Raw genomic sequence first — 14,817 nt, 5'->3', positions numbered from 1 at the left:
AAATATTTGGACTGGTGTAAGATTGATGCATATCAAAAAGGAATGAAATGAATATGATAGAATGAGCTATAGATGTCACTCCAATGAATGACACTTGTCGGGTCTGATTGATACAGTGGAATTGTGGCTTTAGTTACAATTTATGCAAAATCTACACTCATTTGAATATCTTGACAGTGTAGTTTGATAGATATCAACCCCAGAAGAACTCGGAATAAGACTTGAGTTTTTAAAATTAGCTTTGCTGATAATTTTCTTGGTGGTTTCAGCTTTTGCTGCTGAATGCCTTGCTGTGAGCTGTTGTGAGTATGCTCCATAATTAATAAATATTGCTTGGATTTTGGAGGATGTGGAAAAAGGGATTAGTTTTAAGTATTTCAAATGGTTTTGTTAAAATAGGTAATTGAACATTGTGTTTAGATATTTAGAAATCACTTGACTGATAACAACTGGTTTTGCTGTTGATCATGTGGCATTTTGAATGGAGATGAATTGTTTTACCTGATTTAGTTGGAGGTAAACCTTCTAAAAAAAAGCAGCTGTGTTGAAAGGAAGTCTGCTAAGAACAAGCTGAGTTGGAGGAAAACTTGCTAAGGACAAGCTGCCCAGCTGATCCCTCCAGTTTCTGAAAATAAAGCCCTTTAGCTCAGCTCAAGGTGAGGCCTATTTGTTCTTTTCTCAGAGTGATTGGAAGAACATTTCAAGATTGAAGGGACTGAGCAAACTGTATCTATAAAAGCCTTTACCAGTGACTGTACATAATTAGTGACTTGATTACACATGCCAGAACATCAGGAAAACAATCTCTGGAACATTCTACTCTTTAACCTTTAGTTTTCAATACTAACCTTTTGGTCAAAGTGTTTTTTTTTCAGAAAACCAATCTTTGCAGAGAAATATGATTTTTTTTTCTCTTTTCCTTACGAGTGCATGTGTATGGATTTATGTTTGTCTTTGTGCTTAGGAGATATTTAACAGGATAAGGATTTATATTTCATTTTACTGACTATGTATCTTTCCCAATTATTGAATTTTGTTTTTGTTTTGATAATAAACCCACAATTGTTTTTTATAAAAACTTAGTTGCTAGTTCGTTTCCTTTAAAATGAGATATAGAAAGAAATGCATCTTGGTAACCAGCTAAAAATAATTTTTACTTTACATTGTGATCCATGGAGTAATAGGACCAGAGGCTAGTGCACTCCCTCAGCCTTTGACATACAGCGCATATGTGTTTTTATAGACTCTCAGCTTCTTCCCCAGTTAAATGCTCAATAGTAAAATATTTGAGGATCTCACCTAAATGATGGGCTATATCTGCTGTAATGCTCGAGTCATGGTAGAAAGTTCCATAGTCTGAAGTCTCATATAGTGAAATGTTTCTCCATCATATTGTGACACAGTATTCCAGTTACGAAGAGGAGCGTTAGTATTCCAGACATTTGTCACTATTTGACAGCAGTATGGTAAGCTTGTAGGCTGTTTCCTGTAACCCCCAAACATTGGCATGTATTCTTGTTTTTGTGTAGAGGTGTAATCTTTTGAAATCCACTGTAGAAAATACATGATAGGTTCCAGAACACAGACATAAGTGTCCAGAGGTCTGGTCAAAGGGCAAGAGTCTTAAGGGAGGAGGAAGAGACAGAGAGGCTGAGAGGGCGAATGCCAGAGCTTACTCACTTTGGTTGTCACTGGTAGGACAATTAAAACTGGGTGCATTCCAGGGGCCAGACTGTGCAAACATAGAGAGCTCAAAGGGCTGCAGAGGCAGAGGATTGAGATCCAAAGGGATTTGCAAATGGGATTCGAAATTTTTAAAAAAATCAAGGTATTGCTCAAGCAGGAAGCAATGTAGTCAACAGCGTCACTGGATAATCAGTGAACAGGGTTTGGTGTGAGTTAGGATAAGGGCAGCAAAGTTTTGAATGACCTCAATGTCGTGGTTGAAAGCTATTCCTGCTTCTTTCTTCACAGGTAACACTATGACTGTATCCTACATGTCGGGACTAACATTAGGATCTGCAGTGGCCTACGTCACATACAGCCTGACCAGTATGTCTCATACTTCATGTATTCACACTGAAACCATCAACGCTTCTCTGACCACAGGAATCTAAAAAAGGCTGTCTTCACATTCTCATCAGGGGTGAGCAAACCTCCAGAATTTTAGTTCAATAGGCCATGCGGCCTGAGTAAAACTTCCAAATGCTTTCGTTCGACCCAATGTTGACCTGTGGGGAGAGTTGTGATGGAATATTTCCTTTGCCCACAGTATTTTGATTGACTTGTGTTCAATGTGGACTGTTACTGCCATGTTTAAGCTAAACCTGTTGAGTTTGAATCTCCCCTATTCATGCTCCATTATTTTTGCTCTGGTCCTCCAGCTTGGAATGTTTTAAACATCTCCACCAGAGACTCTGACAGTAAAATGCCTCTTTTGGTTAAATCCAGACATCTAAATGCACAACGCTTCTTCAATAATAGAGGTTAAATTCACCCTGTGTTATATTAGTGGTGATTATATTGATATAGTATTTTTATTCTTTCATGAGATGAGGGCATTGCCAATAAGGCCAACTTGAGTTGCTCACTTCTAATTGCCCATTGAGCTGAGTGACTGGTAGGCAATTTCAGAGTCAACCACATTGCTGTGGGCCTAAAGTCACATGTAGGTCAGACCAGATAAGGATAGCAGATCCCCATCTCTAAAAGATGATAATGCACCATAAGACATGGGTGCAGGATTCAGCCAATCGGCCTGTTGGGTCTGCTCCGCCATTCAATCATGACTGATCTGTAACTCAACCTGCTTGTCCTGCCTTTTCACGTGTAACCCTTCATCTCCTTACCAATCAAGAACATGTGAAAATTGTATAATCTTGAATGGACTGTCTGAAAGAGTGGTGGAAGCAGATTTATGAATAGCTTTCAAAAGAGATTTGAATAGATACTTGAAGGCGAAAGATTTGTAAAGCTATAGCAAAGTAAAGCAGGAAAGGGAACCAATCAGATAGCTCTTTTAAAAGGCCAACACAAGCACCAATGGCCTCTTACAATGTTGTGATTGAATATTCAAATGATTTTTGATTTCTGAGACTAACTCTGCATTAACATCCCAAAATATAACAACTATATTTGAACTTGAGTTTAAGTAAAGTTTTATTTGTTTTTAATTAACAGATCAATTAATTGTTTAATGAAGGTTTAGGCCTTTCATAGAATCTGATTGGATATACAGAAAAAACACTTTTAAGGAATTTTTGAGGAATGTCTGTCAATCTGTTCTGTCTCCTCCTCCACTGATATCATGCCTTTGAAGGTCCTAACCTTTGCAGGGTAATGCTCCAGTTCTCCATCATTCAGAGTTGCTAAAACTGTTGGACATATTCCTGAAGGTATCATCACATGACCATTCCCAACAGCCCCTCGCCACATTTCACCATTGGTACCTGATGTAGATACATTCACGACACCTTCCTATGCCAGTTACTATAGATATTTTCTAATCTATCTTCAGAGATGTCATGACATACCTCTGGAGCAGGTGGAACTTGAACCCAGGTCTTCTAGCTCAGAGAAAGGGACTCTACCCCTGTATCACAGAAGCTGTGAAATGATGTACTCTTCATGACCCAATTCAATGATTTTTCATTGTAGCAACCACAGTTAGCCAGTAACCTGTTGATGAGCAAGCTGTTATTGGTTGAATTGAAGAGCAAAACAATTGTTGCTGGATTAAGAAGCAATTAAATGAGTACATAAAATGCTAGGCCCTAATAGGCTATGAGCCAAGTGCAGATAAATGGGATTAGATTAGTTTGGTGTTTGTTGGTCGGCATAGACATGGTGGGTATGTCTCCATAATTCTAAAATAAAGTGAAAATTTATATCCCTGTCTCATCCAATGAGTTGGGAGAGGACTGAAGATCGGAATTATAACACACGGTCTATCTTACAGAAAGCAGTCTGCTTAATCAGTCTCTCTGGATTGCAGCGTGGTTGAAGCTGCAGCAAAATCTGACATAAGTTAAGATGCCGCGAGTGCAGGATAATTCACGCGATTTATGTGTGTGAAATCAATCCTCATTAATTACAGAAGCGCAATTGATGCAAAAATGACCTAATTATCTGCGCTCTGCTTGGGGATTGTAATGTGACTTTTAAGCAAAGGGTGGCCATAATTAAAAGTTGATTCAATGATCTGTTTCGACTGAGAAATAGATAAATACTTGGATGAAAAAAAATACACAGGCTTCTATGAAAAGAGCAAGGAAGTGAAATTAATTGAGTAGCTTTATGAATGAACCAACACAGTTACATTGGTCTGAATGACTTCTTCTGGCACATTATCATTCTATTATTCTATATTGCCTTCCAGTAAATAGGATTTTGCCATCTACCATAGAAGCAGCTCATAGGAGTGGCACCATCCTCTGTATGTCTATTAAACAGTGGGTTAATTGGTCATGGAAATCCTTAACAGATTGGGCTTGATAATGCAAATGCTTGCAAGAATTCACTTTTAGTTACTGACACATTCAACTGTTTATATTTCCTTGCAGGCTAAATGGAGAAATGCTAAAGGTTATTTAGATCATCCCATGGAAACATTGCTTGGTCCGCATCATCTCAAACACATAAAAGATCCCCAACGTGTCTGGGACTTTGTTTTTATTCTGCCCATCCTCGAGAATTGGATGGGATCACCTTCATGAACATGAAAAGCTTCTGAAGAAGCTCCGAATGGAAGTGTTAGCCGTCAGAATCACCGACAGCCTTGACTTTAATTGAGACTAAAAACAGTCCTAAAATCTCGTCTAAGACTGCCTGCTTATTGTTATTTTGTTTGCCAACTCTGTTTAGAATTGTGTTCCTCTTTTTACAGAAGGGAGCTGTTGTCCTCTCAAGTACAGCTTTCTTGAGCAGTGTAAGAGGAGTTCTGTAATTCTATGGCTAATGTTCCCAAGCATTTTCCAGACAAAATGTGCATTTGTTTAAGCAAATTAACTTCTCAAACCCACTGTGTTTTCTTCTCCAAGGATTCCATGGGCAGGTCTGCACTGTGTTTTAAAAGACCACCAAAAATGATGCTTTTATACATTCCTCCGAGTGTATCTGAATGTGGCTTTAATCATCTTTCCTGCATTTTATTTGACTATAACCCAGCGAAAGCCTTCTATTGTGAGTAAGATTGTTTCAGGTGAACAGAACAGCCTGCCAGTTTATATATTGTCAAAGTGCTGATGTTTCCAGAACATAACTCCACATCAATCAAGAGTGATGTGTTCACCTCTAAAAGTAATCTCTGTCTGAACTCATTACACTTTGTAAAGGCCTTCATTGCAACTCATTTCCAAAGAAGAGTCAGTCTCACATTAGAAAGCTTTGAGGAAGGACACAATTTCACATCATGATTCTGCTTAAAGTTAGATACATTAGTTAATCAGTCAAGAGGGAGCTAGGTAAACACATGAGAAAGAAGACTAAGCTAATAGGACAAGATGAATAGTGCTGGAAGAGGCTTGTGTGGTGTATAGACACCAGTATATGGACTAGTTGACTCCAGAGGCCAGTTTCTGTGCAGTAAATTCAATCCCAAAGCTTCATTTGTAAGGAACCCTGCCAACTCAATGGTCTACTAGTGATGAGCAGCATTAACGGATTCATAATGGGGGCAGGCTTTTGACAGGGGAAGTAAAATGCATACATCAGAATTCCAACTAAAAAACTTTAAAATCCCAGCAGACGAACAGGTATTATATTTTCTTCAAACTTCGGTCTGAGCAGCTCCTGGATAATAATTGCAAGGTGTGAGTGCAGGTTTCCATATAGCTGCAGTGAAATTGGAATGAGAATTAAAACAGCCTCACAGCACTTCATAAATTCTACAGTAGCCTTCACTCATTGAGTTATTATTACTGACAATTTGAGTAAAGCCCCAAATACCTGAAGCCAAACAAGAAACAGAATTCTGACAGAATCCAATTGAATAATCACACCTTCCTGCTGCATTTCCTTCATGTCTTAGATCTTGAAGCCAAAATCTACGCTTCTCGGGTAAATGCCTCAAATAGTAGTATTCTCGTAGTGGAGACTTACTCTATCTGAAATGTGCCCCATTCGGTGTTTTTTTTACTTTGCAAATCTTTATCTGGTATTGTACTTAACGAAAAAAGTAAATCACAGCAGGGGGAGGGTATCCAGTTTGGATTCTGGCCCTAACTGGTTGATCAGCATTTCTGAATGAGTAAACTGAGAATTGAGACAGATGAAGATTGAAAATACAATATCTTTTGTCCCATGGGATAGGGGTCTCACTTTGTGCAACACTGCCTTAAAGGACCTGTCACTCCCACTAATAGCCATGTCAGTAGCGACAAAACGGGGAAAAGTTGAGTGTGCATCTGCCATCTGTTACTGTTCTGTGTCAAATGATAACTCCTTGTGTAATCTTTCCTTGTGTCTTGAAAATTATTCCAGTTTTTCAAAATAACAGCTATAAATTGCAAAGCCAGGACCACAACACAGTCCAACACTGGAAAGATTCTTTAACATGTTAGTGCTGTTGTCAGTTGTAAATTGACACATGGAGGAGTGGTTGAGGTAAATGCAGCAGATGCAGCTCAGGGGAAACTCGATAAGTACGTGTTGCAGGAAATAATTCAAGGTTATGCTGTTGGGGTGAGATGGTACAAGTTGGAGGGATGTGGAGCATAAACACCAGCGTAGACCAGTTGGGCCCAAAGGCTTATTTCTGTGCTGTATAACTACCGTGTAAAATTTCTAGTACTTGTGTAAAAAGAGAGAAAAACAGTATTATTGCTGTTAGCTTCAGATAATGTTGCTCTACTGAGTCTGATTGTAGACTGTGAATGTGAGCTAACAGAGCCCATTCACTCCAGTTAACCCTTTACACTCTGATCCTTAGAATAACAGCCATAATAATATTGTTAAACAGAAATAAGGAGAGTGCGCATACATGTGTAGAATATACAGATGTTTAGATATGGTAGACCATGATTTCTGCAAGATGCTTATGCTTTTCTTTCTACTGCATAATTTAAAGACTGATTTAAAATGGTAAATATCGTGTACACGTGATCTGATTTTATCAAAATTTGATATAAATATATACAGGGCAGGTCATTTGTCCAACATCCAGGCTCAAACAACCACATTCCTGGGGACTTTCCTGTCTATACCGCTAAAGTTTCCAATCCTTTTGTTTCTTGAGTCTTGCCTCTACAGTAACCTTGTGCTGGAACTCAAAGCCCTTTGCTCCATCTAACAACCATGTTGAGCTGCTTCAAGTGAATATTCCAAGTCTTCTTGCTCGACTTCTGCTGCTGTCAGCAGATTCCAGTTGTTCCAGATTTCTTGGTAATCTTGTGCTGTCACCTTATATGAAATAAGTTGCAAAGTTGGTTTTGGTCAAAGGTTTATGGAGCAGACCTCCTATTTCTTTACTCTGTTATGGGAGGTGAGCAAAGTCGGCATTTGTTGTCTAATTCCCTTCAACTGAGTGGTTGGACCAACCATATTGACATGGATCTGGAGTTACGTGTAGACCAGACCAGGTAGCCAAGGCAGATTTACTTCCCTGAAGGGCATTTTGTGAAACAATCGGGTACTTACGATAATCTCACATCAGCGAGATTAGCTTTCAATTCCAGATTAATGAATTAGTCAATGAATTTAAATTCCACCAACTGCTATGGTGAGATTGAACCCATGACCCCAGAGCATTAATAGGATTCCTAGTTCCAGCAGTTTACACTCAATCCACTGTCTCCGCCAAATTATGTAGAGTGTTCGTGTGAGGATTACAAACAGGAGACAACTACCTTCATTTTAGTGACAATGTTCAGTTGGACAGCCTAGCAAAGGCCACATTTGACCCTTATTCCAGGCATCATTTTTTCAGCAATCCTGAATCAGCAAACAGCACTTCCCTGACTGACCTGAACCCTGTCACATCATTCAGTTTAGTTTAGCCAGTGATAATCAATGTGACTTCCCAGGAACCTTACTGCAGCTAATTGGAAGCCAATGGCTGTGAATTTATTCTTCACCTGATCCTAATACTCATTCTGTTCCAATACACCGCAGGCATTAGCACACAAGTTCTTATATAATTTTTTTGGAGAGCTTAATTGATACATATGATTGTGATAGACCAAACAGTTATCTATCAGAGGGAGCTCGTACCTCAGCTTTTATATGAAGATTCCTAGCTACCAATCCAGCATATTGCTGTGATAAAGTGTGAGAGTAGTGTTCTGCACACATCCTTGTTTCGCACTATTTGAATCAGACAACACAACTTCCTTCAATAACCCCATAAGGCAGCACATTATGGAGCTATTTCAGCAGCAGCCCATACCAAATCACAGGATTGTTACAATGCAGAAGGAAGCCATTCAGCCATCGTTTGTGCACCGGCTCTCTGAGTATTTTAACTTGGTGTGGTTGACCTGCCCTTTTCCCCATTATCCTGCACATTATTTCTATCCAAATATCCATCCAATGCATTCATGAGTGTCTCAATTGAACCTGCCTCTCCTGCCCTTCTGGACAGTGCATTAATTGCTGACTGAGTGAACACCATATTACTCAATCTACATATGCTTCTTTACAAAACACCTTTAAAGTTGGGTTCACAGTTAGCTTACAAGTTTCTCCCAATCCAATCTGTCCAGTCCTCATATGATTTTTGAAAACTGTCAAACCTCACTTAGTGTTCTTTTTTCTAGGGAAAACAATCCTAGCTTTTCCAATCTGTCTTCATAACTGGACTGTCTCGTTGTTGGAACCATATTCAGACTCTCTGCTGTCTCTCCAGTGTTGTTCATATTCTTCCTAAAGTCTGACACCTAGAAATGTACACAATACTCCAGCTGAGGCTCAACTCGCGTCCTGTACAAGTTCAGCGTATCCTCGTGCTCCTGTTCTTTATGCCTCTGTTAGTGTCACCAGAATGCTGTATTCTTTATTCATACCTCTCCATTGGTGCTGTCTCCTTCAATGGCTTATGCAGGTATACTCTCTGTGCCCCTACCATAGTTAAAGTAAAACTCATATTGTTTGGAAAACCGGTGATAACCAATAGCTTCCCTGGATAACCCAACATCCTGTTAAACCTTTAAAGATGGCCTATGTTGTAATTGCTTTAATCAACAAACAGCATATTTAATATGTTGTACAATATTTAATATATTGGTGTTTATTTTGTGCCCTGCGCATATTTTGAATTTGGTGAGACTATGGAATTGAGATAGTCTTTTGATGCTGCAGTGTGATCCCCTCATATAACAGCTTCAGGAGCAAGGCATTGCACAGAATTGGATTCTTTGCTGTAGACAAAAGGATGCTGAACCCAGCCAGGCAGCTGCCCTTGTTCTGTCATATCTCAGTGGTGCCTGTAGCTGTTGAGACTTCGGGCAGAACTTTATGGGTGTCCCCGCCTGAGTTAGCACTTTGATCAGAGTTGGGGAGGGGGTGGGGTTGGGGGTGTACATTTGGGCACCGTGCCATTTTGTTGCCTGTGCCTACTTTCCCACTGCTCACAGCAAGGGTGGCATTGGAATGTTTCCATTGTGCTGTTGCTGGGATTTTATCCTTGGCTTTGGGGGAAGGGCAGCTCAATGTGTTGAGCAGCCAGACCTGACGGGATGGCAAAGTGGTGGATGTACCTCCTTTATGGGTCCCTGTTTCCATGGCGAGCCCCTCTCCCAAGTTCTGACCGCCCCTATGATTTTCTGCACCCCTCACCTCCATCTCAGGGGCATGGCAACCTGGCCGCAGTGAGACTTTGGACTGACAAAGTGCGGATTCATTGTCTCGGGCCTCTGTCTGGGAATAGTTGTAGAGCCAGCAGTGGCCACCACTATTGGTGGTGGTGTTGGGAACCAGAGAGCTGCCACCGACTTGATTGGCTTGCAGATCTCAGAGGTAGGAGACCATCTCAAGACGATTAATGGGATGGCTACCACTAAATGACTGTGGTACTCTCCAGAACCGTACCCCTGTCCTACAACACGCCCTCCCCTTCCCCACCCCCACCCTGCATAAACTCCATCCCCTTCTCTCTTCAAATTAGGCTGAACACCTCAGGCAGATGCTCATTAGAGGCTCCAGTAGAAACCTGATAGAGGTCAACTCTGAGTAGTACTGCTCATCAGCTGGACCTGCAAGTGCATCTTATTGGATCTGTCACTTTATCATTTTTCTGAAAACCATGCCATCTTGCTGTTGCTTTAAGCAACAATAGGTACAAAACAAAGTGTGGTCACAAAATAAAGTGCTGAGCAGACTGACTAAGTGCTCTGTTTCTCCTCCGCTACTACAGATCTTTGTCAATTTGCTAAGATCTCAATCTTCACTGCTTTACCATTGTGCCTGCCTGTCACCTTTGCTCTCAACATCTATCTGTCTCTTCTGTGACTTTCTCAATAAATGAATGTCTCCTTTCTGCTTCAATATCACCTGCCGTCCTCAGCTTTGAGTGCCTGTGCTCCCCATTCTCTTTAAATTCCTTGGTCTCGTACAACCTACTACTGCTGTTTCAGCTGACTTCACAATTCCCTTTTTTATTGGAATATTTCCCACAGGACTCTCAGCATAGTTCCCCCCCCACCCCCCGCTTTTTTTTTGTTTGTATTCCTCCCAGTTCTTTTTCCTGCAGTCCACCTTTTTCCCCTTCCCTGACCGTATTTGACCTTTCCAGATTGTGGGCTGATAGTCAACACTGTAACCATGTGTCCTGTATGCCGAGCCCATTGTTGCTGCAGACCCACCTTTTGTTTCAGTTCACAACCAGACAATTGAGGTTTGCAGGATCCCGGGGCACATAGCGAGAGTGTGGGGAGGAGCTTGGCTGTAGCACGTGATGCACAAATGGTTTTTAAAGTGGTAACTCGTTGCCCACCACCTAGTCTGGTGTGGTGAATGCACTGGCAGAGTTGCAAGCCATCAACACCCCAGACGATCCAACTCTGATCGTCAAATGGAGCTGAGTACCATTGGGAACCCTTCCCAATGAGTCCTGTTGGAAAATGCATGCTTATGGATGACAGGGAGAACTGGGTTAGGCTGTGGGACCCCTTACACTGATAGCCACTTTGTAGCACAAAGAAGGATGAGGCATGCCAAGCATCAGAGGGCTATGCCATCAATGGGACCCTACCCCAGCAGTCATCTCCTTTGGAAGGGCAAAGAGGGTCAAGTGTTGGTAGGTGGGGAGGGGTCATAGGGGCATTACAAAAGCATTTTAGAGCGCAGAAATGCACAAGAACTTTAAAGCAAGTTGTGTCTAGTGAGAGCAGAATTGCTATTATTTTGAAACCATGAACATTGTATATTTTGCTCCTGGATTTTGTGCTTGTCACCAGAAGCATATTCGAAATCTTGCTTTTCTCACAGTGATACTGCAAAAGCTGATTTGATCAATATGTTTTAGGGGATTGATGCTGCACACTTTGATTTCAGATCCAGCTGTGGAATTAATAATCCGAGAGACTAAGAGGTTAAATTAATTGTCATTGAGTCTTTTTTTTAAAAGCTCTGTTATCTGTCAAGGTTCTGAGCATAGTGATGAATTGTTGTCATTTCTTGGTATTCTTGCAAGGGGTTTGTCATGACTTGGCTGTGTTTCATGGTCATATCCTTTGCAATGAGGAGCAGGGCGCACACAGAGTAAAAGGTGACTGCAAAGTTCTGATGGCGCAATACATTGGAACAACGGGGCGAGTATAGAATGCTTGGGAGGAACAGGTGAGTTTGGGCCTAATTGTTGTTTCCAAAGCTTTCCACCATTTGGCACCCGCCTCCCCACTCAGCAACCTCCACCATCCCCAATGCCTGTTTCTGTTGTGGACTCATTGATAGAGTTTGATGGCTGACCATTCATCAATCAGAATGGCCGAAGACACACATGTCAAGATTCTAATCTTTCATTGCCTATCAATTCCTAATTATCTGAGACAGTAACATGGACTAGAAAACAGAGACTGTAGTCAATGGGAAATACGAAGTGGGGCTTCAATCTATTCCTTTGGCCTTGGGTTTACCAATACATTTGGTTATGGCATTGGACTGTTGGTGGTTTGTCAGTTAAGAGCAGGCTTCCCTAACTGGGCTCTCAAGCCAACACTTGTGAGCTCCAAGCCATCAATGGTCACTGCGAGTCCTGACTAAGTTATACCAATTGCTCGCCTCTCCTCTAGGTCTCTCAGCTCTGACTGAGGGGTTGTGGCAATTTTCAAGTGGGGTGACGGGGCTGGGAGAAGAAACCTTGGGAAGCGAGATGAATTAGCATAGACTAATGTTTCAGGCAATCTTAAAACGTCTGAGGTTCAAATTCTTTTTTCTTCATGAAAACCTGTGTGGCCATGAAAAAGAGTTGAACAGGGGAAAGCTTGAAGGGGGAGGTGACTTTTATTCCTGGGTTAAAAGCTTGAGGCAATTGTATCCTGTTCATTAAGTGCACTGCTCTATGATATGATTCTTCCTTTTATTATTGGTGTCACATGAAGAAAGCTCACTAGCAACATCTAGTGGAAGAAACCACACACTACAGCACCAGAATGTTACTCCTATAATAGGATTTCAAAGCTATATTTCATAAAAATAACATATATATTTGTGTACTTGTAGCCGGTTTGGTCCACTTATCTAGAGTCCAGTGAGTAGAATCTTTCCAACCCTGGGTTAATTCAATCTAGGAAATGCTTAATTTGAGGTGGTGAAGGGTTAATAGGAACGAAAGTACAGTGGTAAACTGAAAGCAAAATGCTGCAAATGCTGAAGATCTGAAATAAAACCTGAAAGTGCTAGACAAACTCAGCAGGTCTGGTAGCCTTGGTGGAGAGAGAGAGAGAGAAAGGAATTAACGTTTTCAGTTCCAAAGAAATGTTAACTTTGCTTTCTGTCTCCTCCAATGCTGTCAGACCTGCTGAGTTTCTCCAGCATTTCCTGCTTTTATTAAAACAGTAAAAATTGTTTGACTATTTTCATGGTGAGGGCCATGATTGTATAAGACTATGTTTACACCACGTAACCATAATATAAAGCATTTGTTAGCATAAAGGTGTTTCTTCAACGAGCTAGTAGGCCTCAGTGTTGTTTTAAATAGTGTAACTGTGGTCTTACCTCAGCAGCAGAATGGCAGTGTGGGAGCTGTCTGTGCATTTCATGCATTGTTTAATGAATTTAGTGTAATGTCAAAAAACATTGAATCTATTTGTAATTCAAAGGCTTCATTTTACACACCTGATCTTGAGTTCTTCAGGAAGTGACCTCTCACTGTACTGGCCTATCTTTCAAAACCTGTGAATTGGTGACGATTGGTTGATACTAATTGTTTTAATGACTGTTGCAATTCTTTGAGGTTATGTGGCTGTTCTGTCTGTTGTCATAGCAATCTGTGCATGTACAGCATTGTGCCAAAAGAGTGATCCAGTTGCTCTTCATCGAAGAAATAAAGAGCACCATTACCATGGGACCCACAGCGATATCGTCCTTACTTGACAGACAGTCTCTAGGCAATACTTTCCTTGTTGGAGAGTTGCTACAATGGATTCTTTCTTGTTAGCCACTCTCACCACACTGCTGTTCAGATACAAAAAACAGAAATTGCTGGAAAAGCTCAGTGGGTCTGGCAGCATCTGTGGAGAGAAATCGGAGTTAACGTTTCAGGTAGAGTGATCCTTTCTCAGAACTGATGGTAGCTAGGAAAATGTCAGTTTATATACAGAAGATAGGGTGGGGTGGGGTGGTGGGGAAGGAGTAAATGATAGGTGGGAATAGAACCCAAAGAGAGAGAAGAACAGTTGGACAGACAAAGGGTTGGATAATGATCTGGCTAGGAGGGTGAATAGCTGTTAATAGAGACTGTTAGTATCTTGCAATGGGTTGCAAGACTATCTGATAACAAGGCCTGGTGTGTGGGGGTTGGGGTAAGGACATGGGAGAATTCAGACCCTAAAGTTACTGATGTCGATATTGAGTCCAGAGGGCTGCAGGGTTCCCAAGCGGAAAATGAGGTGCTGTTCTTCTAGTGTGCACTGAGCTTCACTGGTGCACTGCAGCAAGCCTGAGACAGTGATGTTAGCCAGGGACCAGGGCAGGGTATTGAAAAGACACACGGTCTTTCTTTGGCCAGGGAACAGGGCTGTGTGTTGGGGTCTTTTTTTCGGGCAGATATTCCAGATACTATTCAGATAGTCTAGTCTTCACAGCCACAAGTAAACTGATCAGCACTTTAAACATTGGCTTCTCTTAAAGCAGCAACTAGATTGCCAATCATGAAAACGTAAATGTATCTGAAAGTTTCACTTGGAGTCACATCAGCAAAGATAAAACTAAACTGGAATGATGCACAGGAAAAGTCAGAAGGAAGGACAGGGGAATCAAAGCCAGAGGCCAGTCAGCCCCTCAGACTTGCTTTGCCATTCCAGATGACAGCTGATCACCCATCTCAACACCATTTTTATGCCCACTTCCTTGATGCTGCTGGTACCTAGAAACCAATTGATTTCAGCCTTGGATATACTCAATACTCCAGGGGCGACACAGTGGCTCAGCGGTTAGCACTGCTGCCTCACAGCACCAGGGACCCTGGTTCGATTCCACCTTCGGGTGACTGTGTGGAGTTTACACATTCTCCCTGGGTCCGCTTGGGTTTCCCCTGATGCTCCGGTTTCCTTCTACAATCCAAAGATGTGCAGGTCAGGGTGAATTGGCCATTCTAATTTGCCCATTATGTCACAGGGATGTACACGACTAGGTGGGTTAGCCATGGGAAATGCAGGATTACAG

The 14,817-nt window shown here is 41.4% G+C and overlaps 1 protein-coding gene across 12 annotated transcripts in view; it reads left to right on the top strand.

Annotated features, from left to right (window-relative positions):
* The window catches only part of slc29a4a (solute carrier family 29 member 4a), a 266,290-nt gene extending 256,794 nt beyond the window's left edge, over positions 1-9,496 (top strand). For all 12 annotated transcript variants that reach the window (XM_072559348.1, XM_072559345.1, XM_072559349.1 and 9 more), the window contains exons 12-13: positions 1,975-2,146; positions 4,563-9,496. In XM_072559348.1, the coding sequence (XP_072415449.1) occupies positions 1,975-2,117 (143 nt within the window). In that variant the 3' untranslated portion in view covers positions 2,118-2,146; positions 4,563-9,496. The remainder of the gene's footprint in view (positions 1-1,974; positions 2,147-4,562) is intronic.
* Positions 9,497-14,817: the final 5,321 nt, after the last annotated feature.

The sequence above is a fragment of the Chiloscyllium punctatum genome, chromosome 40 (genome assembly GCF_047496795.1).
Source record: "Chiloscyllium punctatum isolate Juve2018m chromosome 40, sChiPun1.3, whole genome shotgun sequence".
Lineage (NCBI taxonomy): Eukaryota > Metazoa > Chordata > Chondrichthyes > Orectolobiformes > Hemiscylliidae > Chiloscyllium > Chiloscyllium punctatum.
This window is presented reverse-complemented; position numbering and strand designations above follow the sequence as displayed.